Source organism: Pan troglodytes, chromosome 18, assembly GCF_028858775.2.
Source record: "Pan troglodytes isolate AG18354 chromosome 18, NHGRI_mPanTro3-v2.0_pri, whole genome shotgun sequence".
NCBI lineage: Eukaryota > Metazoa > Chordata > Mammalia > Primates > Hominidae > Pan > Pan troglodytes.
The window spans coordinates 14,540,244-14,564,674 of record NC_072416.2 but is presented as its reverse complement, the minus strand read 5'-3'; the positions used below and the strand labels follow the sequence as shown (position 1 = coordinate 14,564,674).

The following is a 24,431-nucleotide window of genomic DNA, read 5'->3' as shown; positions in this document are numbered from 1 at the left end:
GCGGGCTTGCAGCAAGCCGACATCGCGCCACTGCACTCCAGCCTGGGCTACAGAGCAAGACTCCGTCTCAAAAAAAAGAAAAAAGAAAATTAAAATACAGATCTAGATCTGGATTTTGTTAGGTTTTTTTTTTTTTTTTTAACAATCTAAGGTTGTTCAGAAACATCTATTCTATGTATGTACTTCTTTAGTCTGTAATTTCTAGGCAGATTAGTTGCACCCTGTCTAGACTCCTTTCAGAAAAATACTAACAATATGTTTTTCTCTGTCTTGGGCTCCACATGGGTGAATTACAGGAAAGCTTAACAGGTACTCAGAGCAACATTTTTTCCTACTTCATGAAGGGCCTAAATGCGAACTCTTTAAAAGTATTTCTCGTTTGCTTTTGTTCTTTTCCCAGGTTTACCTAATGTGTAAGTGTAAGATGCAGTCGATGAAAAGTACTATGGGAATTCCTGAGCAAATCAGACCATTCAAAAGGAAACCACTTCACGTAATGGTGCATAAGGAAGCTAGACTCACCAAAATAACCCTGTTAGGTAAGCCGGATACACCATGGAATACGGCAATCCTCTGTTTAATTTGCGAACCCTTTGGCAGGGAGGAGGAAAGGATGGAAAAATTTGGGTGAAGGCTTTATATGACTAGTCAAACAAACGGTGAGTCATTGAAATTTTCCAGTTAACAATCCCTTCTGCCTGGGCAGAGCCTGGGCCCCAGCGCTTTATGAGCCACACTGCAGTTTTAATCCAGAATATCTCACGGTTTTATTGTTTCTTCCACGAAATGATTACATAAAATGAAATCAGCTTTGCAATCTGCACCGGCTTTGAAATGAAGGGCAAAATCTGGCTGGGGGTGAGGAGAAAGAAGGTGGAAAGAGAATAAGGTACGGAGACTGTGAGGCAGAGAACGCAAGAAAGGTGGTGAAAAGAGAGTACAAGAATTTTCGGGAGCTGAGTGTATTTTTCTTCCCCACGTTATAGATGCTGTCCGTTTTCCCCCAGCCTGTGTCCAGCAGGCCAGAGTGGACCCCTCCTATGGGCTAAAATACTCTCGGTCTTCGGCCCAGCCCAGAGCTGCACCAACCAGGGCCTGCCTCTGCCCCCCCCCCCCCCCCCCCACCAGGTGACAGGTGGGGCCGCCGAGCGGCCACCAGACCTCCGCCTCCTCGCGTTGCCTGCCGGGAGCCGGAGCCGCTTCCGGTTGCGCCCTGTCCCTGAACTTCGACTCCCGTCGGCCCCCGGGAAAAACGCAGCGGGGTAGCGCGGGCGCTGCCGGAACTTGTAGTTCCACCTCCCGCCGCGCTAAATAGCCGGAAACGGGGGCGGCCAGAACAGAGAACTACCGAGGCGAAGGTACGGGTGGCGGCGAGGGGTCAATCCGCGCCGGGCGTGGGGTTGGCTGTGAGGCCGTCGGAGGTGGTTGGGTGGGAGGAGATCCGCTCACACACACGAGGAGGAGGGTTGAGCCGCCGCCGCCGCCTCTGTCGTCGTCGCGAGTGTGGAGTCGGGACTGGAGCTGCTGCCGCGGCGACGCCGGGATCTTTGTCGCTAGCTCCCGGCCCTTCTGCCCCGCCGCCTTCCCTCGGTCAGCGTTGCCCACTCCTCCCCGGCCGGGCGCCCCTGCCTCCATTTCCCGCTCTCTGTCCACCACACACACGGCCCCCCCGATCATGGATCCGGGCAGTGGCGGCGGCGGCGGCGGCGGCGGCGGCGGCGGGAGCAGCAGCGGCGGCAGCAGCAGCGACTCGGCGCCTGACTGCTGGGACCAGGCGGACATGGAAGCCCCCGGGCCGGGCCCGTGCGGCGGCGGCGGCTCCCTGGCGGCGGCGGCCGAGGCCCAGCGGGAGAACCTCAGCGCGGCCTTCAGCCGGCAACTCAACGTCAACGCCAAGCCCTTCGTGCCCAACGTCCACGCCGCCGAGTTCGTGCCGTCCTTCCTGCGGGGCCCGGCAGCGCCGCCACCCCCAGCTGGCGGCGCCGCCAATAATCACGGAGCCGGCAGCGGCGCGGGAGGTCCTGCGGGTAAAGGCCCGGGACGCGGGGCAGCCCCGGGGACGCGGGAGGAAGTCAGGCCGGGCGCCGGAGCCCACATGGCGTAGGGGTGCGGTCCGGGGGCGCGCGGCCCTGGGGCCGGGTCGGCACGTGGGGCGCTGACAGTGGCGCCGTCTGCCTGGGTGGGGCGCCCCGAGCCCGGGAGCCGGCCTTCGCGGGGCGGCCCGCGGCGGTGGCCGGGCGGGGAGCGGACAGCGGGCAGCGCGCCCAAAGACCCGGACCCGAGTGCCGCCCCTCCGCGCCCCTGCCCTGCTCTGGAGTCCGCAGTTACCCCCTTGAGATGGGAACCGTATGGGACGGAGTGGGGGCCGCGGCGGATCCCTGCCACGAGGCGCAGAATGAGGACAGATGGAGCCAGGAGTCATTTGGGTGGGCGTTTAGAGATCGCAGGAGTTGGGGAGGACAAACGGCCGAGTTTTCCTTTCACCTTAGGCCCAGCCGAGAGAGCGTCTTCTGCTGCGTTTTCTACTATTGAAACTGTAATTACGGTTTAAACTATCCGTGGCCCCCAACCGTCCTGAAGGAATCCCAAGATGCATTGCAGCCTTGTGATCGGGCAGAAACTTGGCTATCAATACCAAGATCTGTTTTACCCTTAGCATTGTGTACGCTTCTAAAGTTTACAAAGTGCCACAAAGTTAGGATTCCTCACTTAATGTGTGATAGGACACTATATTGATTTGTGTCTTTTTAAAGTGAAGCTTACACTTTTATCCTTTGTCAGCGACACGTTTAGAGAATTTTCATTGCTGTAAAATCGTTGACCTTATTCAGATTGCTTGGAATAACTCACTGTGTTCGTGCATCAGTAATTCAGTCTATTTCTTCAGACACTTGAGCATTTGTTGTAATTTAATAGTTCTCACGTGTCTTTCTGACCGTAGCTAGTAGACATACATTTTCTAATCCATAAAATTTCGAGTTAACTTTGGTTTTTAAACATCTTCCCGTACTTAGGGGTTGCTTAAGTCGTAGGTAGCATGCTTGCAGGTGCTGACGTTGTAGGAATATCCAATGAGTGAACTTATGTATTCTCATAATGGTGCTTATTTTGTGGTAGGTAGCTTGCTTTCAGGTACTGATTTTGTGGGAATGTCAAATGAGTGAACTTAAGTATTCTCTTCCTAATGCTGCTTATTTTAGGAACTATCAGTGTTTCCTTAAAGAGAAAATGAAAAAGGAAGGAAAAGGCTGAACGTCCTTTCATCATTTAGCCAGGACGTTAGTGGGGTGGGTCATGACATCCAGCGCATTTTAAGTGAGAACATATTGTTGATTTCTCTCTTTAAAGTTCTGTATTGTGGTGGTTCTTAGATAAGTGGACATTATAAAAGTGCTCCAGGAGTTTGGTTTCTACAGAAACTTTTGTCACCGTTTGCTCTTTCGTGGTAAAAGGATAGTGTCTGGAGAAACACTCTGATGACGCATGTACGTCAACACGGTTGATTTGGTGGTTTTGTTGACAGTGGCATTTATTTGTGTGGGTGGTTGATGTTTTCTTTTGAGGAGATCGAGCACTTTCAGGGTGGTACGGCCCTAAACAATGTTTTCCTCTTGAATAAGGAAGCTTAGCTTGTAATTCTTGACTTACATCAAGCCATTTTGACTGCCTAACCTAGTTCACTTCTCAGCTCCTAAAAGTGCCCATTCCCTACCTTACTTTGCAGATTCCGTTTATCCAGCCATTTTCTTTCTTGGCTCTTCCTCCTTTCTGTGGAGCCACCAGCACCACTCTGACTAGACTCAGGACTCCATTTACAGCCTGTCCAGCGAGTCATCCGGGGATAACCAGCCTTGGTCTAGAATGGTCACTGTTGGTGACTAGGTATTACCTCTTATCCGGGCTTTCTCTCTTCCTGATAGTTGCTAATTTGTAGTTACACCTAATCTTTTTCTCTTTGACAGTGCTAGAAATTGGAGATAGGAAAACCTGTAGGGAAGTAGCTGTCAGTAAGAGAATCCGTACAGCATGGTCAGCTTTCTTGTTTGTAATCAAAAAACTATTTTGGTGTTACTGACTTTACCAATTGCTTGTACCAAAATGCCAGTTCATGTTTTTAAAAAATTGTCCTATATAGGATGTCTATTTGGAAAAGAACTGATTTTCTAAATTGAGGTCCAGGGTTATATTGAGACTGTTGGATTGCATGTTCCAGACTATTAAGTCCATAAAAAGCCAGCATCGGAGAACAATCAGTGCTTATAAAAAGCAGGGGGATAAATAGGAAATAACACCTGGATTGGAACTTACAAAGGGGGAACCAAAAAGTTTGCAAGGTTTTTTTGATAGCGAGGAAGTGGACAATAGGGCTAGCATGTTCTGTTCTTTAGTTAAGCCATAGCCGAAATTTGTGCTGGGTGTGTTTTTAAACTGCATGCCGGGAAAGCTGTTGAAGGAGCCTGGAGAGTCAGACCTTGGGATTCAGTATTGACCTTGGATCTCTTTGAAAACTAAAGAATATAGGTTCCTTAAGAAATAATTAAGTGGAACCCATTTAAGTGTAATTAAGTGTAATTCATTTAAGCACAGTTCTCTAGAGCCAAGTAAATTGGCCAAGAGATTCTCCTTAAAAAGTGAGGTTACCAAGTGAATAAAAATATAGAAGACAAGGCTTAATGTATGTTAGAACAAGCATTTTATCTGATAGGATGTATTTAAGTTGCAATTTGCACCTAGTTTTTTTTATTGTTAGATAAGAAACTGGTTTAGTAATTTTAGGGTTACTTGAACTTTTTAGAACAGCCAGAGCTTCTAAAGTAATGATGTGGTGTTCTTTGCATCATCCCACCTTTAATGCTTCTCAGAACTCACTGCCATTAAGAAACAAGCATGGAATAAAACCAGCAGCCCTCAGTACTTACTTGGAGGAGGCACTGTCTCCAAAACTTAGCAGATTGTATTGTGGAACTTGAATTTTAAAGAGAAACATTCTGTTTTGTAGTGTTCAGTATTTGCTGAATGCCTTATTTATTGGAGGAGGAGGTTTTTTTTGTTTGTTTTTTGTTTTTTGTTTTGAGACGGAGTCTTGCTCTGTTGCCCAGGCTGGAGTGCAATGGCACGATCTCGGCTGACTACAACCTCCTCCTCCCAGGTTCAAGCAATTCTCCTGCCTCAGCCTCCCGAGTAGCTGGGATTACAGGCACCTGCCATCATGCCCAGCTATTTTGTGTGTGTGTGTTTTTGCAGGGATGGGGTTTCACTGTGTTGGCTAGGCTGGTCTTGAACTCCTGACCTCAGGTGATCTGCCCGCCTTGGCCTCCCAAAGTGCCGGGATTATAGGTCTGAGCCACCGCACCTGGCCTTTTTTTTTTTTTTTTTTAAATGATTGACATTTAACTTACACACTGTAAAATTCACCCTTTTCAACTGTACAAGCTGGGCGCATTGGCTCACACTTATAAACCCAACACTCTGGGAGGCTGAGGTGAGAGGATTGCCTGAGGCCTCCATAAAACATAGTGAGACTGAGACCCTGTCTCCACAAAAAAAAAAAAAACAAAAAAACTACAGCTGGGTGCAGTGGCTCATGCCTGTAATCCCAGCACTTTGGGAGGCCGAGGTGGACGGATCACCTGAGGTCAGGAGTTCGAGACCAGCCTGGCCAACGTGGCGAAACCTGTCTCTATTAAAAATATAAAAATTAGCCAGGCATAGTGGTGCGCGCCCATAGTCCCAGCTACTGGGAAGGCTGAGGCAGGAGAATCACTTGAACCTGGGAGGCGGAGGTTGCAGTGAGCCGAGATCACACCACTGCACTCTAGCCTGGGCGACATTGACACTCTGTCTCAAAAAAAAAAAAAAAAAAAATAATAGCTGGGTGTGGTGTCACAAACCTGTAGTCCCAGCTACTTGGGAGGTTGAGGTGGGAGGATCTCTTGAGCCCAGGAGCTGGAGGCTGCAGTGAGCTATGATGGCACCATTGCACTCAGCCTGGGTGACCAAATGAGACACTGTCCAAAAAGAAAAGTAAAGTGTACATACAGTTCAGTGGCTTTTAATATATTTGTAAGGTTATGCAACCATCACCACTTGGCAGATGCTTTTTAGAGTATTCTCAGTTTTAAGCCGGAACATCTCAGAAGTGACCTCTTCAGGGCCACCAGAGTAGAGAGGATTCCAAATCAAAGTAATGGTTGTTTAATCCAGAAAGGCCCTTACACTTTATTAATATGTTAAATTCTATCTGTTGAGGTAGATAATAGATAAGATTCTGTATTTGAGAATGTGTTTTTGAGACTGAAGTGCCTGCAAGAACAGTGCTCATATAAAGGTGTTTTTAGGCTTCAGTGGGACAGCAGATGGGGTAGAGGAGAGGCCCCACAGTATCCCTGGAGTATCACAGTAGTAAACACTGCCTTTCGTTACTTCTCCTGCCATGGCTGACCTTTTTGCCTCTTGTTTCATGGTTTTACACGTATGAATGGCTTGAGACTGAGGATTTAGGGAAGAAGCGAAGGCATCATCTAGGGATGTGCTGTGCCAAGTTGAGCAGTTGTTTAAACTGTTAGAATTTTTGACTGGTATAAAAACCCTCTTTGGAGCAGGTATTACATAGTGCTGTCAGTACATATCTTATTGCATTCTTCTGTTCTTTATTTTTTTACCTTTTCTGAAGTTGCACAGCATGAAAAGACAGCAATTTCAGTTTGAACAATTTAAGGAAGTAATGTAGACAACAAAGTTTAAGCCTTGATTTGCTTGCTTTGGTTTGCTGGGGAAGAAATGTCTGAAAGTGTTCAGATAGTCTTTTCTTTCTGGTTGAAGAGAAAGGAATGAAAAAGAGATTTGATCACCTTCTGGGTTGAGTTAGCAGTATTGGAATGGAATTTTTTTCCAGAAATGCGAATTTCTGGTTTTGCTCAGATATATGTACTAGCGACTCATTAACAAACGTTTACCAGTCCACTGAATGAAAGATGCTATGCTAGGCACTTGAAATAACACCAAGATGAATAAATTGTGGTCCTGAAGGAATCTAGAAAGGGATCAGATGCCCAGTGTACTCTAGTGGAAGTCACAGTGTGGTAAGTGAGCCCTGCATACAGTGTAGAGAAGGCTTTCAAAGCTGAGAACAGCAATCCCTTACGTAAAATCTCTCAGTCTTGTCACTCTCATAAAACTAAAGATTTATCTATTATCTGCTCACTGTTCTTTGCGAATGCCTTGTGTGTATTTTTTTTTTCTGGCCTCCTGGGCCAGAGTTGCAGCCAAAGCCTGATCACCAAGGTTGTGTGTATTTTAAAAAACTTTTTACTTATTATTTTTTAGAGACCGGATCTTACTTTGTCACCCAAGCTGGAGTATAATGGTGTGATTATAGCTCATCGTAAGTTCAAATCCCTGGGCTCAAGTGATCTTTCACCTCAGCCTCCTGAGTAGCTAGGACTATAGGCACCCACCATGATGCCTGGCTAAGTTTTTTTGTTTGTTTTTGTTTTTTGAGATGGAGTTTCGCTCTGTCACAGGCTGGAGTGCAGTGGCCCTAATTCGGCTCACCGTAACCTCTGCCTCCCCAAGTTCAAGCGATTGTTCTGCCTCAGCTTCACAAGTAGCTGAGATTACAGGTGCCCGCCACCATGCCCAGCTAATTTTTGTATTTTCCGTAGAGATGAGGTTTCACCATGTTGCCCAGGCTGGTCTCGAACTCTTGACCTGAAGTGATCCACCCGTCTCGGCCTCCCAAAATGCTGGGATTACAGGCGAGAGCCACTGTGCCTGGCCAAGTTTTGTATTTTTAAGTTTGTCGAGAGTGCTGAAGGTAGAGCACTGGTTATCTTTTTACAGTACTTGTCTATTTCGTATTAAACAGCAGTGAGTTCAGTTACTATGCGTCTGGCTAGTGTGTCTGTTGGGGCATGTTTAGAATTTCATCATTCTACCCTTGGTTTTAAAATATCTTCGGGAGACAAGAATTTGGCTACTAGTTGAAGGATCTGAGGTCCTCAGAACAATCAAGAAAACTGACAGTTTTTAGCTGTTGATTGTTGATTCATTTCAAGGCTTAGAAGTTTCTGCCTTGTTTTCAGTAGAGTTTAACAAAGTGAGCCGAGGCTGTAGATTTATATGGCTCCTTCGTAAATGGCTTTGTTCTAAGGAAACCTAGTTGTTACAGTACTCTAAGTTGAACCAGTTTCCCATCATAATTCTACTTTCAAAGAGAGAAGAACACTTAATAAGGCTTTCCCGAGCACCTGACCTAACAGTGGTGACACTCACTTCCAAACCACATTCCCACTAGGTAATTGTATGTCGCTTCACTTGAAAAAAAAAAAAAGCGCATTCTACAGAATGTCACTGGGTAATTTCCTGGTTGAATATTTCTGTAGAACTCCAGTATGTTACCATACTACTTGTCCATTGCCTTTAGGTGGTTAATTTTGGTAGCAGAAAAATGTTTCGGTTATTTTTTTATTTTTGACATGGAGTCTCCCTTTGTTGCCCCGGCGGCAGTGCAATGGCGTGATCTCGGCTCACTGCAACCTCCACCTCCCGGGTTCAAGCGATTCTCCTGCCTCAGTCTCCTGAGTAGCTGGGATGACACCGCCATGCCTGGCTAATTTTTGTATTTTTAGTAGAGACAGGGTTTCACCATGTTGGCCAGGATGGTCTTGGTGGCTACTGACCTCAAGTGAGCCACCCACCTCGGCCTCCCAAAGTGCTGGGATTACAGGTGTGAGCCACCGCACCCGGCCGTTTCTGTTACTTTTGTACTTTTTTGAGGGTATCTGAAATGGTTTTGGTTTGTGTATTTTAAATGTTATTTAAATGGTGTTTTGTTTCTTTTTTGTTTTTGAGATGAATCTCTCTATGTCGCCCAGGCTGGAGTGGCACGATCTTGGCTCACTGCAACCTCTGCCTTCCTGGTTCAAGCGATTCTCCTGCCTCAGCCTCCCAAGTAGCTGGGATTACACGTGTGCACCACCATCCCCGGCTAATTTTTGTATTTTTAGTAGAGATGGGGCTTTGCCATGCTGGCCAGGCTGGTCTCGAACTCCTGACCTCAAGTGATCTGCCCGCTTCAGCCTCCCAAAGTGCTGGGATTACATGTGTGAGCCACCGCGCCTGGCCTCAAATTGTTTTTGAAGTAGTTAGGATGTAGCTCATAAGACTGTCTTACAGGGTTGTTTGAAAAACATAATGGAATTTTAGTTACTCTATGCAAAGTCTGATCAGGTTGATAATGTGGCATTGCTTTTGTGTCCGAATAAAGAGGTTCTTAGAATGTTAGTGCTGGATACGACCCTAGCAGTTGTACAGCCTCTTCATTTTCAGATAAAGGAACTGGAGCCTTAGAAATGCTAAGTAAATGCCTAAGGTCACTCACAGAGTTAATGACACCATTGAGTCTAGAATGCAGATTTGCCACCTGCTAGTTTAGTGCTTGATCTGCCACATCATGCTGTTTAATAACAGGGGGCGGGAAGGGCATGCCTGGAGCTAATTACTACAACTAGCGTGTAGTTTTCTGAGAGTGGCCCTGGCATTTGCGTAATGTTTCATTCTTAAAGGTTTTTGAAATTATTTTGGGGCTTTGAAGTGCTTGCTGTAATAAATTTATTGAGCATTTACCACCCCTTATCAGTTATTTAGTCTTCACAACATTCTCTTGAGGTTAGGTACTGTTGACCCATTTTACAGATGAGAAAATAAAGGCTCAGTAAAGCTAAATAACTTAGGTCAGTCATATCCATGAGAGGAGTGAGGCTTGGAATCGAGGTCATTTCAAAGTTTATTCTAGTAGTGACTGCTAGTGCTTTCCTTGTGATTTTGTATTAAAGTAGACTGAGACTCTCCAGAAACTGGACCTGTGAGCTTGGACCACGGCATTTCTCTGTGTTCTGTCTCAGTAGTAGCAGAATGACATTTGTCATAAGTAGGCAGTGCTCTGATTTAAAGCAATATTTTGAAATTACTTCTTTTTACATTTTAGCAAGTGTTGATGTAAAATACTTTAAAACAGCTCTGTTCACCACTGTCTGTACCGAGCCTTTTTATTTTTAGAGTGTTAGGTAATTAAGGCAAAACCATCCACATTGTTTTATGTGTTCTGTAGACTTCTTTCTGGTGTTTGCTTTTACTGTTTTTCAGTATTGTCTATGGGAAAAAAAAAAAAAACCTCAGCTTGCAAATTTTTGTTCAGAGATGGGATCGTTCTTTGTTGTTGGAGGGATTTACATTAAAAAAATTCAAGAAATATTGTCTCATGTGATCTTACCAGATAAGTGCCTATTATTAAGACTTGTTGGCTGCTGGATTTATTATCTTAGCCTAATTTTCTTTCTGAGTTAAATGAATCTTGCTTTTTTATCGTTACCACCCTGGCATAATCCAATGGGAATATAGTATGAACCACATAGTTAATTTAAAATTTTCTTTCTTTAATTTTGTTTTTTGAGACAGGGTCTCACATTGTTGCCCAGGCTGGAGTTCAGTGGCACAATCATAGCTCACTGTGGCCTCAACCTCCTGGGCTTAAGTGATTCTTCTGCCTCAGCCTCCTAAATAGCTGGGACTACAGTTGTATGCCTCCACGCCTGGCTCATTTTTACATTTTTTTTTTTGTAGAGACAGAGCATCACTGTGTTGCCCTGGCTGGTCTTGAACTCTTGGCCTCAAGCAACCCTCTTAGCTTGGCCTCCCAAAGTGCTGGGTTTATAGGCGGGAACCACCACAGCTGGCCCAACATCTCCTGAGTGTAGTGTTTCCCTAACCCCTTCTTAGAAAGTTGGCACATTTAAAATTGTTTTCACTCTCTTGAGCCCTAATGGAAATGCAGTGAATGTACAGATGGAGGCTTAGGGGTCCTGGTCAGAAAAGGGAAGTGAGGCCAGGTGTGGTGGCTCATGCCTGAACCCAGGAGGTGGAGGTTGCAGTGAGCCCAGATTGTGCCACTGCACTCCAGCCTGGGCGACAGAGTGAGACTCCATTTCAAAGAGAAGAAAGAAAAGTGAAAAAATGAAGTGATGTGACTGGAAGGAACCAGTGTGAAAATCAAAGGAAAACACAGTAATTCAGTAAAAATTGATTGTGTATTTATTCTATACAATACATCATGCCAACTTGTTGAGACTACTGAAGTAGAGAAAAAAGTCATCCACCCACAGTTCATTCTGGAAGTCTATAATCTAGGGAACAAGAACTAAGATACATGTGTACCTATAATTTATTTATTTATTTACTTACTTATTTTTGAGACAGAGTCTCGCTCTTGTCGCCCAGGCTGGAGTGCAGTGACTCAGTGATCTCAGCTCACTGCAACCTCCACCTCCCCGGTTCAAGCCATTCTCCCACCACAGCCTCCTGAGTAGCTGGGATTACAGGTGTGTGCCAGCAGACCCGGCTAATTTTTAATTTTTTAGTAGAGACGGGGTTTCACCACGTTGGCCAGGCTGGTCTCAAATTCCTGACCTCAAGTTATCTGCCCGCCTTGGCCTCCCAAAGTGCTGGGATTACAGGTACAGGTGTGAGCCACTGCACCCGGTCCCCATGTGTGCCTCTAATTTAAAGAGGTGTCATGTCCTAGGGGAGTGATCATTAGCCCTTCAGGGTAGGGGATGGACAGGGAATGGGATAGAAATGGGGGATTAGGTAGGCAAGTGTGTACTACAATTAAGGAGAATCCTTGACCTAGAACTGTTATCCAAAGTGTAGTCGAAAACCACATGTGGCTATTTAAATTTATTAAAATTAAATTTAAAATTCAATTCCTCAGTCATAATAGCCATGTTTCCAGTGCTTAATAACCACATGTGGCTGGTGACTATCATGTCACAGCACAGATATAAAACATTTCCATCACTACAGAAACTTGGACAGAATTTTGTCAGACATATTTCTTACTTTCATGCAATGTGAGACACTTCTGTGACAGCTCCGAAGTTGTATTTTTCTTTAATGAACACCCATTTGGCTAACAAAACTAGTTTCACTCAGGATGCCTGTGTTTTGTTGTTATTGTTTGATACAGGGTCTTACTCTGTCACCCAGGCTGGAGTGCAGTGGTGTGATCACCGCTCACTGCAGCCTCCACCTCCCAGGTTCCAGTGATTATCCTGCGTGGGACTACAGGCCTGTGCCACTATACCCGGCTGATTTTTAAATTTTTTGTAAGGACGAAGTCTCCTTGTGTTTCCCGGGCTGGTCTCAAACTCCTGACCTCAAGTGATCCTCCTGCCTTGCTTCCCAGAGTGTTGGTTTTACAGGCATGAGCCACTACACCCGGCTTGAAGATTAGTTTTGTATCTAAAGCAGTATGAATTTAAATTGCTGATTTATGAAATACATGCATCAAGCACTTTTTAAGACTTAGCCAAACATTTGTGTTTAAAACATGTAACTTGAATCAAAACGTAGCTTTTTTTTTTTTACCTGCCATGATGTCTGTGGCCTTGACTGACGTATGCTGTGTGGATATGCTGGCCAAGTAGGATTCTCCATATTCAAGTCCTTTGACCCATGATCATAGCTTTAAAAAAAAATTGTACACTCTTTTAAAAAATTGAAGCAAAATCCACATAACATAAAACTGGCTGGGCGCAGTGGCTCACGCTTGTAATCCCAGCACTTTAGGAGGCCAAGGCGGGCGGATCACAAGGTCAGGAGATCGAGACCATCCTGGCCAACATGGTGAAACCCCATCTCTACTAAAAATACAAAAAATTACCCAGGCGTGGTGGTGCGCGCCTGTAGTCCCAGCTACTCGGGAGGCTGAGGCAGGGGAATCGCTTGAACCCAGGAGTCGGAGGTTGCAGTGAGCCGAGATTGCACCACTGCACTCCAGCCTGGCAACAGAGCAAGACTCAAAATAAATAAATAAAATAAAATAAAATAAAATGAGTCAGGAATGATGTTGGTGTTGAGGTTGGCATACGTATCAAGGACAGTAACTACCATGGCTCCCGAAGTGTTGCCAAAACCTCAGATGTGTGGCCTTCTGGCCAAGCGTCTGCGATTTCATATGTTTGGAGCATTCATGGTATCCCTGGGGGTTGCAGCTTTGTATGAGTTTGGTGTGGGTGAACCAAGAAAGAAGGCATATGCAGATTTCTGCAGAAATTATGAGATTTTGAGCAGATGAGGAAGGCTGGTATCTTTCAGTTTAAAGTAATCTTGGAATATAAAGAATTTCTTCAGGTTGAATTACCTAGAAGTTTGTCACTGACTCGTGTTCCTGAACTATGACACATGAATATGTGCGCTAATAGTTCGTCTTGATAAACAATTAACAAACAAATAAATAAAACCATTTTAAAGTGAACAATTCAGTGGCATTTAGTACATTCACACTGTGTTGTACAACCAGCAATTCTATGTAGTTCTAAAACATTTCCTTTTTTTTTGGAGACAGGGTCTCACACCGTGGTCCAGGTTGGAGTGCAGTGGTGCGATCTTGGTTCACTGCAGCCTCCCTCCACCTCCCGGGTTCAAGTGATCCTCCCACCTCAGCCTCCCAAGTAGCTGGCACTACAGACATGTGCCACCACACCCAGCTAATTTTTATTTTATTTAATTTTTTTGAGACAGAGTCTCACTGTTATGCCCAGGCTGGAGTGCAATGGTGCAATCTTGGCTCACTGCAACCTCCGCCTCGCAGGTTCAAGATTGCCAGATTCTCCTGGCTCAGCCTCCTGAGTAGCTGGGATTATAGGCACCTGTCATCACCCTGGCTAATTCTTGTATTTTAGTAGAGACGGGGTTTCACCATGTTGGCCAGGCTGGTCTCAAACTCCTGACCTCATGTGCTCCGCCTGCCTCAGCCTCCCAAAGTGCTGGGATTATAGTCATGAGCCACCGTGCCTGGCTTGAAACTGGATTGATAGTTAAAATTTGATTATGGTGAAGCAACACAAACACCACATATTCTATGATTCCACTGATATGAAGTATTCAGAAGAGGTAAATCCACAGAGACAGAAAACAGACATACTGATGGCTGCCAGAAGCTAGGAGAGAGTATGGGCAGTAACTGCTAAATGAATACGGGTTTCCTTTTGGGGTGATTAAAATGTCTTGGAAGCCGGGCGCGGTGGCTCACACGTGTAATCCCGGCACTTTGGGAGGCTGAGGTGGGTGGATTGCTTGAGCTCAGGAGTTGGAGACCAGTCTGGGGAACCTATTGAAACCCCATCTCTATAAAAAATTTAAGGCCAGGTGTGGTGGCTCATGACTGTAATCCCGGGACTTTGGGAGGCTGAGGCGGGCAGATCACATGAGGTCAGGAGTTTGAGACCAGCCTGGCAACATCGTGAAACCCCTGTCTCTACTAAAACTACAAAAATTAGCTGGGTGTGGTGGCACACGCCTATAGTCCCAGCTACTCGGGACTTAAAGCAGGAGAATCGCTTGAACCCGGGAGGCGGAGGTTGCAGTGAGCCGAGACTGCGATAGTGCACTCCAACCTGGGCGACAGAGCGAGACTCCATCTCTAAAAAAAAAAAAAAAAAAAAAATCCAGTTCCAGTTTATCATCTGTATCACAGGCAGTACTGGTGTTCTGCTGTTCTCTGGTAAAGTCTTCACTTCATGTTTTAAAATTTGTGGTAATGTACCAAGTATCACAGCCAAGTCATTAATCTTCCTTTATTATAAATTATACTATTAGTTTTGCCTCTTTTTTTTTTTTTTTTTTGAGACAGAGTCCTGCTCTGTCTGTTTTTGAGACAGAGTCGTGTCACCCAGGCTGGAGTGCAGTGGTGCGATCTCGGCTCACTGCCAGCTCCGCCTCCCGGGTTCATGCCATTCTTCTGCCTCGGCCTCCCGAGTAGCTGGGATTACAGGTGCCCGCCACCAAGCCCGGCTAATTTTTTGTATTTTTAGTAGAGACGGGGTTTCACCATGTTAGCCAGGATGGTCTCGATCTCCTGACCTTGTGATCCACCCGCCTCGGCCTCCCAAAGTGCTGGGATTATAGGCATGAGCCACTGTGCCTGGCTTTTTTTTTTTTAAGATGGAGTTTCGCTCTTGTTGCCCAGGCTGGAGTGCGATGGTGCAATCTCAGCTCACTGCAACCTCTGCCTCCCGGGTAGCCTCCTGCCTCAGCCTCCCAAGTAGCTGGGATTACAGGCACAAGACACCGTGCCCGGCAAATTTTTGTGTTTTTAGTAGAGTTGGGGTTTCCTCATATTAGTCAGACTGGTCTCAAACTCCTGACCTCAGGTGATCCGCCCGCCTCCACCTCCAAAAGTGCTGGGATTACAGATGTGAGCCACCATGCCCAGCCTAGTTTTTCCTCTTTTTTTTTTGAGACAGGGTCTCACTCTTTCACCCAGGCTAGAGTGCAGTGGTGCAATCTTGGCTCACTGCGACCTCTGCTACCTGGGCTCAAGCGATTCTCCTGCCTCAGTTTCCTGAGTAGCTGGGACTACAAGCATGAGCCACCATGTCCAGCCTAATTTATATATATATTTTTGTGTGTGTCTGTGTGGAGATGGGGTTTCACCATGTTGCCCAGGCTGGTCTCAAACTTAGTTTTTCCTTGTAATTTGGGGCATGGCAGTTGCACTCAGTGGTAAACCCTGAAAGCTTTCCCACTTAGAAAAAATTGTTCCATTTTTAAATAGTTAATAAAGGTGTGTTTCTAAACATAGAGATAACACTGGAAAACTTGAAACTGTAATTTCATTCCTTGAGAGGGTTCTAACTTCCTTTACTAGCAGCTGTGAACCATGCAGGATGTGAGAAATTACACCCTAATCATCTATTTCCTAGCCATGAACAGTTCAACCTCGGAAAATTCTAAGCCCAGGCTCATTAGTAGCCAGTAAAATCTGGATGTTATGTGAGTCATGAATAAGACCAGAGTAGAATGAACAAGTAAAGGTTTACTGTGTATGTATGAAGATAGGGTAGAAATATATCGGTTTTATTTTTATTTTTTGAGACAGGGTGTCACTCTCTCGCCCAGGCTGGAGTGCAGTGGTGTAGTCAGGACTCATTGCAACCTTGACCCTCCCAGGCTCAGCCCCCTGAGCAGCTGGGACTGCAGGCGCATGCCGCCACTCCCGACAGTTTTTTGTTTTTTGTTTTTCTTTTTTTGGTACAGGTGGGGTTTTGCCATGTTGCCCAGGCTGGTCTCAAACTCTTGGCATCCGCCCACCTTGGACTCCCAGAGGTTTAGGACTACAGGTGTGAGCCACCATGCCCAACCCATTTGCAACTTACAATCCATTGTAAGTTGAGGAGCCATCTGTATTGTAAATCTAATAGTTGGTGCCAGGAACTAAGTGGTCAGGTGTAAGTACTGTTTTGTTTTGAAAAGCTGTTACAGTTAGTGATATACTTGAGAGTGGTGAGGAAGCCCACCACACCCGTCATTTTCCTGCCTTAAGATACGCAGTACATCATAACTGTGTGTCCGTCAGAGCTTAGTTTACTTGTACACTGATTTTCAGCAGGGACTATCTGAGGAAGGGGAAGATGGCACTTGCATAACTTGGAAATGCCTGCAGTTGATTCTGATGTGCCTGTATGTTAGATGGTAGTGATTACAGGATCTGTTTCCTAGGGCTTTTGGTGGGAATGAGCTAGCAGTCGGCACTTAGGGCTCAATAAAAATTAGTTAAAGCAAGTTGCTACCCCCTCCATCCCCCGCTCCCTACACAATATGGATTTGTGAGTACTTTTATCCTTGTCTGGCCCATAATAGATACTCAATACATATATATATGTATTCATTTTTATTAATTTTTTTTTTTTTTGAGACGGAGTTTCATTCTTGTCCAAGCTGGAGTGCAGTGACGTGATCTTGGCTCACTGCAACCTCCACCTCCCGGGTTCAAGCGATTCTCCTGCCTTGGCCTCCCAAGTAGCTGGGATTACAGGTGTATGCCACACCCCACTAATTTTTTTGTATTTTCAGTAGAGACAGGGTTTTGCCATGTTGGCCGGGCTGGTCTTGAACTCCCGAACTCAAATGATCCCCCCGCTTCGGCCTCCCAAAGTGTTGGGATTACAGGTGTGAGCCACCGTGCCTGGCTGATACTCAATACATATTGATAGGATTGAGTTGGAGTAGTTACATAGCAGATGGAGACACATTTGTTGAATATGCCAGGAGTTCTTTAACTGACACTAAACAAATTATTCTCCCATTTCCTCCCATAAATTCCTCAACAATCCTCTCAGGTAGATGGTATATCATTTCCACAATTTCAGTGGAATAAGTGCATTCACAGCTTGTAATAAGCCAGGAGTTAAACCTAGGAGTCAGCTCAGTGCCAGGCTCTGAGAAGTACCCCATGCAGTCACCTCCTTCTTAGGGTGGCCTGTGAACTTGATACTCTCAGTACTGCCTGGCTTCCTCTGAAAACTGAGTAATTTTTCCTTACCTTATCCTTAAACTTTTCTTAAAAATGGAAAAGCAAAAAAAAGTTAATCTGTATTGTGTTGAAGTACAGTTTCTGCCTCCTTCCAAACCAGGTTCAAATGCGTTTCCCCCCTGTTTGTTAATGTCCTGCTCATCCCACAGCTTGGGGTCATCTTAGACCTTTTACTCTCCCTTTCTCCCAACTCCTGTCAGGTGTAGCCCCCATCCCCTCCTAGTTGTATTGCTTGGTTGTCTCCATGGCATGCTTTCTTGCAGTGGTGATGTGGGTCTTCCTGCCTGTGGGGTCTTGCCCACTCTAGTTCATGTAGTTTAAGCTGCAAGAAAAAGATCTTCCTAAGTGACAATCTGAGCCTGTCACTTAAAAAAAAAAAAAAAAAACAATTTGGTTGTCCTTTACCTGTCAGGGACAGGAAATTACTTTACTCAACATTTGATGCTATTGAAGGCTGGGCCCAAAACACTTTCTCTTGACTCTTACAGGTATTGATCCTTTCCCGGCAATGATTTTACAGGTTACAAATTCATTATTTTTTCATACTTGCTGTGCATGATTCATATTTAATTCTTTAGTATCGTTTTCTGTCGTGGAGATTCTTTAAAGCAGGGGCACGTTCATATTGGAGTAGAATTTAGGTTTGTCTGTATCTGACAAACTAAAATCCAAAAAGCAGACTTAGATATTTGGTTATTAGTATGTATTTCTCCTACATCTCTTCCAGTAATGTCATAAGTAAATTTGCAGTGTGGCAACTGGAAACTGGATTATTGCTTGGTTTTAGAGTTCTAGTATAGGAAAAAACTGGCATCATTGGAATCACCTTTTCTGCAGATGTTTTTAATGACTTATATATATTTCAGGACTTTATACACATGTCATTTATCCTATAGGTATCTAATTTATTCAGGGATTTTGATAACATGAGTATGGAATATTAAAAAGGGCTAATCACAGGCTGGATGCGGTGGCTCAAGCCTGTAATCCCAGCACTTTGGGAGGCCGAGGTGGGCAGAACACCTGAGGTCGTAGTTCAAAACCAGCCTGACCAACGTGGCGAAACCCCGTCTCTACTAAAAATACAAAATTAGCCGGGCATGGTGGCATGCACCTGTGATCCCAGGTACTCAGGAGGCTGAGGCAGGAGAATCGCTTGAACCGGGGAGATGGAGGTTGCGGTAAGCCGAGATCGTGCCATTGCACTCCAACTCCAGCCTGGGCAACAAGAGTGAAACTCAGTCTCAAAAAAAAAAAAAAAAAAAAAGGGCTAATCACAGCTTTCTTGGGCTGGGTTACCAAGAGAGAATCACGGGAAGTAGATGTGTATTTGTTGAGCACATCTCTAATTTGATCTGTGCTGAGCTGCAAATTACTTTGACAGTATCTGTGAAGAAGAGGTTTATAAAGCAAATCAAAAGAATAAGCATGTTTTTATGAATACATTGAAACTACTGAAAATGTTTCAAAATTGGCTGTAATTAGTAGAATTTTGAAAAGTAGGTTAAGCAGAGACTTCTAATTTGAAGGCCTGAGTTAGCTGCCATTGATCTGGGGTTATTGATTGAGGCTTGTGTCGTGTTATTGAACTTCTGTTTTTACTGCATATTAAAAGATAAGTGAAATGGATGGATAAGTATCAATTTTTAATAGAACTTATTTCTGTTAAACAGCACCTGTGGAATCCTCTCAAGAGGAACAGTCATTGTGTGAAGGTAATGATGTACTCTTTGAAAGTCTACTTGAGAAAACATTAGGTTGTCTATGGTGTGTAAAGCTAGATACTGTTTTGTAAATATATATTATATTTCAATCTCTTGTCTAGGTTCAAATTCAGCTGTTAGCATGGAACTTTCAGAACCTATTGGTAAGAAAATTTCTGACCATATTAATACAGTAATATGAAACTCTTTCACTCTCAAGATTTAAGGTGCATTATGTAAGTGTTACGATTATTGTAATGCCTACATTTAAGACACATTGAGTCTTCGCTATTAGTATTTAGAAAGTAGAACAAACTAGGCACTAACACTGCCTTGATAAACTTAATGATTGCAAATAAAATTGAGTGGAGGAATGGTCAAGTCAATTTAAATACCTGTACATGTTCTGTTTTCTTTTTTTGAGACGGAGTCTCGCTCTGTCGCCCAGGCTGGAGTGTAGTGGTGCAGTCTTGGCTCACTGCAACCTCCGCCTCCCAGGTTCAAGTGCTTCTCCTGCCTCAGCTTCTTGAGTAGCTGGGATTACAGGCGCGCACCACCACACCTGGCAAATTTTTGTATTTTTAGTAGAGGCGGGGTTTCACCATGTTGATCAGGATGGTCTCGAACTCCTGACCTCGTGATCCACCCACCTCGGCCTCCGAAAGTGCTGGGATTACAGGTGTGAGCCACCATGCTCGGCCACACGTTCTGTTTTCTTGGTGAAAAATGTTCTTCCTTTTTATAACTTTATTCTTAAGGGTTTCATGTTCCCAGCGTGATTAAAGTTGATGCCAAAGTTTTATTACTTTAAGAGGAAAAAGAAAATATTTCCTAAATCCTTTCATATTTCTCGTGTGTCACGATTTTAAACTTTCCTTTTTTTCTTACTATCAGGGTGTCTCAACACTGGAATAACTAGGCTGTTGGGAATGTTAGAACTCTTGTTTACATTTTGTTTGCCATTATGAAAATGAAGCTTTGCGAAAATAGCAATCTCAGCCTGTGAGTCAGTGCCCGCTGATCTGATACCAGCAGTGAGTCTGCCTTGAAAGCTGTCACCCATTTCTGCTATGAAAGAGGTTTTCCTGCTTATGTGTCACTAGGCATTAGGAAATGGAACTACATATGCAAACTTCCAGTTGTTATTTTAAAGCTAGTGTATTTTAAAGTATAGATTATAAGTCTTTTTCAGAATACTAAGTTAAAATGTCTTTCTTCAGTAGAAAATGGAGAGACAGAAATGTCTCCAGAAGAATCATGGGAGCACAAAGAAGAAATAAGTGAAGCAGAGCCAGGGGGTGGTTCCTTGGGAGATGGAAGGCCGCCAGAGGAAAGTGCCCATGAAATGATGGAGGAGGAAGAGGAAATCCCAAAACCTAAGTCTGTGGTTGCACCGCCAGGTGCTCCTAAGAAAGAGCATGTAAATGTAGTATTCATTGGGCACGTAGGTAAGCTGCTCTCACAGCAATTAAAGTTACTGGATACATAAAACATAGAACATCCTTTTTAGCTACTTGGAGATGTTTAGTGAAACTGAAGCAAATTAATTGAAAATGTCTTGATTTTTAACTTGCTGGGTTTTTTTAGCTGGCAAAAAATTGCAAGTACTTTTTTCCTGAAGTTTAGGCAAATGAATAATTCTGTAACGGCGTAGATGCTGGAAGAAAAACTTCAGTATATTGTACGTAACATATAATTAGTCTATTGACCATTGATGGTAGTTCAGCATAGTATTATATATCAGTATCTTAGAAAATGTGCCCTTTTTTATGTGAACCTCAGTTAACTTGTTAATTTTAATGGGATTGACCTTACCAGATAATTTTGTGTGAAGCAGGAAATCAATAATTTGGAGTAACTTCTGGATGCTTGCCAGGTTGCTGGTTTAGCAAAAAACAAAAGAACAAATTTATTTAATTTACTCAGATATTCTCTAATTATCTGGACTATCCCCAGAATTGTGAGAAAAAAAATACAGAATTATGTGTCTTTCATTTCAGCTATCTCTGCCTTCCCCCCAGATGTGAAACACTGTACCCCTTCTTTTAGTAGCAAGAACTCTTTTGAAAGTGTAAAGGAGCGGCTGGGCACTGTGGCTGGCGCCTGTAATCCCAGCACTTTGGGAGGCCAAGGCGGGCACATCACGAGGTCAGGAGTTCAAGACCAGCCTGGCCAACATGGTGAAACCCCGTCTCTACTAAAAATACAAAAATTAGCCAGGTGTGGTGGCATGAGCCTGTAATCCCAGCTACTCCGGAGGCTGAGGCAGGAGAATTGCTTGAACCCAGAAGGTGGAGGTTGCAGTGAGCTGAGATCGCACCACTGCACTCCAGCTCTGGGCAACGGAGCAAGATTCCGTCTCGGGGGGGAAAAAAGGTGTAAAGGAGCACATACCTCATTTGCTGTAAGTGAAAGGAAAAGCACCTGAATCTAGTTCACAGTTCTTCAGCTGCTTTTGCTCTTGGAAACTTCTCTTGGGGAATTTATAGTCTGTTGCCGCTGTGCTTTTCGGAGTAATCTGTTAAAAAATTCTTTATCAGTAAAGTGTTTTTAAGTGTGTTTTTTTTTTTTTTTTTGAGACGGAGTTTCACTCTTGTCGCCCAGGCTGGAGTGCAATGGCGTGATCTCAGCTCAGTGCAACCTCTGCTTCCCGAGTTCACGCGATTCTCCTGCCTCAGCTTCCCAAGTAGCTGGGATTACAGGCGGCCGCCACCACGCCTAGCTAATTTTTGTATTTTTGGTAGAAACGGGGTTTCACCATGTTGGCCAGGCTGGTCTCGAACTCCTGACCTCAGGTCATCTGCCCTCGCTGGCCTCCCAAAGTGCTGGAATTACAGGCGTGAGCCACCGAGCCCAGCCTTGAGGCTCATTTTCAAAAGGAGAAGGGTAATGAACTAGGATTTATGCCCCAAATTCATATGGAAGATTTAATTATGTATGTTAAAGGGTGCTGTTGTTTGCATGTTTAGCCATTGGTTTTTGGTTTTAACCTATGGTTTGCATGTTGATGTTACTTTTAGATGCTGGCAAGTCAACCATTGGAGGACAAATAATGTAAGTCTGTATCTTTTGTTAAATAACAGAGTTAAATTGATGTAATGAATTTTAGGCATTGTAAACCTTCATACAGTCACACAAAGGAGATAAAACAGGTCCCCCAAAGAAAAATTAAAAATAAAATTACTGGGACACAATACTGATGTTAAGAAGTGATTTTTGGCCTGGTGTGGTGGAACACACCTATAATCCCAGCATTTTGAGAGGCTAAGGTGGGAGGATCACTTGACTTGAGGTCTGGAGTTTGAAACCAGCCTGGGCAAGACAGTGAGACTCTGTCTCTACTTTAATTTTTTTAAAAGTAGTAGTTTTTGTAATGTGATTATTACTAGTATTAAATGTGTTTCTGAAAGCTTTTTACATTTTTTAAAAATAAAAAATGAACACAGAACTCTAGATTATGGGAAACTTGGTCTCCTTTGCATGTAACATACATGGGAATAATGACAACCAGCTCTTGAATCTGGTGAATGGAGGAACTGTTTTTGCCTCATTCATCAGCTCCTTAAATGTATATGGATTTAATAAAAGACAGGTAGACTAGCTAAAATGCTAAGATAATTTTTTGATCGTATTTTAGAAATTTCCTAGGTATGAAATGACCGTGGCTGGCCTTCAGTAATGCATTTTAGTATTGACAAATCTTGATAACTAAAAAGTCCTAAATTTTTAATTGCTTCTCTAAATTAGACCCATTTCTTTGAACTGTGTCATCAGAGGACCTATAGGGCTTGCCATCATCTTGCCTAGTTAAATTTTTTTTTTTTTTTTTTTTTTTTTGAGATAGGGTCTCATTCTGTCACCAAGGCTGGAGTGCAGTGGCATGATTTTGGCTCACTGCAGCCTCGACCTCCTGGACTCAAGCAATCCTTCCACCTCAGCCTCCTAAGCAGGTGGGATCACAGGTGCATGCGACCAAGCCTGGCTAATTTTTCTGTTTTTTTGTAGAGGTGGTGTTTCATCATATTGCCCAGGTTGGTCTTGACCTCTTGGGGTCAAGTGGTCTGCCCACCTCTACTGCCTCCCAAAGTGCTGGCATACAGGTGTGATTAACCACACCTGGCTGATCATCACTGGTAATCTTGCCAGTTACTTTTGAACATTTCCGCAACAGAGACCCTAAGACAGGCTGTTAAACAGGGGTCCTTCCCCAGGTCTCTGTGGTTGAAGTGTCACAGCCATATGATGTTATGTTTCAGGACAGTGTATATTTTTTGCTGATGGGCTGTAAGTTTTGGTGGCGTCACACTGGGTTTCTACATGCAAATGCTTAGGTGCACTGCACTGTAGATGTCTACGTGGAGAACACAGATGAAAGCTATAGGGAAAGGAGAGCTTTGAATTGGATTGAGTCAAGGAAGTATGCATTACTAACGAACTATTTTGAAATTATTATCTCATTTTGACAAGTAATAAGACTTACTTGCCTAGACAACATTGTTGCAATTTTTTTTTCTTTTCTATAGTACCTACATTTACATTTACTTGTTATTTTATTTTTAAATTTACTTGGCTGGGCATGGTGGCTCATATCTGTAATCCTAGCATTTTGGGAGGCCAAGGCGGAAGGATCATTTGAGCCCAGGCTTCAAGAAGAGCCAGGACAATATAGTGAGATCCTCATTTCTATAAAAAATAAAAATAAAACTATATTTATTTTAAGAGACAGGGTCTCGCTGTGTTGCCCAGGCCAGAGGGTATTGGCTATTTATAGGGGGGATCATAGCGCACTATAGCTTCAAATTCCTGTGCTCAACTGATCCTCCTACCTCAGCCTCCCAAGTAGCTGGGACTACACGCTTGCACCACCATGCCCACCTTATATTTACTTAAAAAAAACAAACACAAAAAACAAAAACTACTATATTCTGAAATAATTTTAGATTTACGGAATGGTTGCAAAAACAGTATAGGAAGTTCCCTTCATTCATCCTGCCCTGATGTTGACATCTTACAACCATAGTCATTCATCAAAACTTCCTTATTACTGGTGAAATTAGTCATGATTACTTGGTTAAGGTGTCATCTGTCAAGATTGTCCACTATAAGGTTATTGTTTTCCCTTTTCTTTTTTTTTTTTTTTTTTTTTGAGACAGAATCTCTATCGCCCAGGCTGGAGTGCAGTGGTGCGATCTTGGCTCACTGCAACCTCCGCCTCCCGGGTTCAAATGATTCTCCTGCCTCAGCCTCCCAAGTAGCTGGGATTACAGGCATGCACCACCACGTCTGGCTAATTTTTTTGTATTTTTAGTAGAGATGAGGTTTCACCATGTTGGTCAGGCTGGTCTTGAACTCCT

General features: G+C 44.1%; 1 protein-coding gene and 1 pseudogene across 3 annotated transcripts in view; both read left to right on the top strand.

The window, feature by feature from the left end:
- The first annotated feature begins 733 nt into the window (after window positions 1-733).
- Window positions 734-24,431, top strand: part of GSPT1 (G1 to S phase transition 1) — a 43,622-nt gene continuing 19,924 nt past the window's right edge. The window contains exons 1-5 of one of the 3 annotated variants that reach the window (XM_063796676.1): window positions 734-1,358; window positions 19,048-19,089; window positions 19,200-19,241; window positions 20,298-20,525; window positions 22,098-22,131. In XM_063796676.1, the coding sequence (XP_063652746.1) occupies window positions 19,220-19,241; window positions 20,298-20,525; window positions 22,098-22,131 (284 nt within the window). In that variant the 5' untranslated portion in view covers window positions 734-1,358; window positions 19,048-19,089; window positions 19,200-19,219. Of the gene's footprint in view, window positions 1,359-1,427; window positions 2,028-19,047; window positions 19,090-19,199; window positions 19,242-20,297; window positions 20,526-22,097; window positions 22,132-24,431 lie in introns of those variants that run through there. The other 2 variants (XM_024349758.3, XM_024349757.3) reach the window with 2 other exon arrangements.
- LOC134808737 (cytochrome c oxidase subunit 6C-like) lies at window positions 12,790-13,353 on the top strand (annotated as a pseudogene).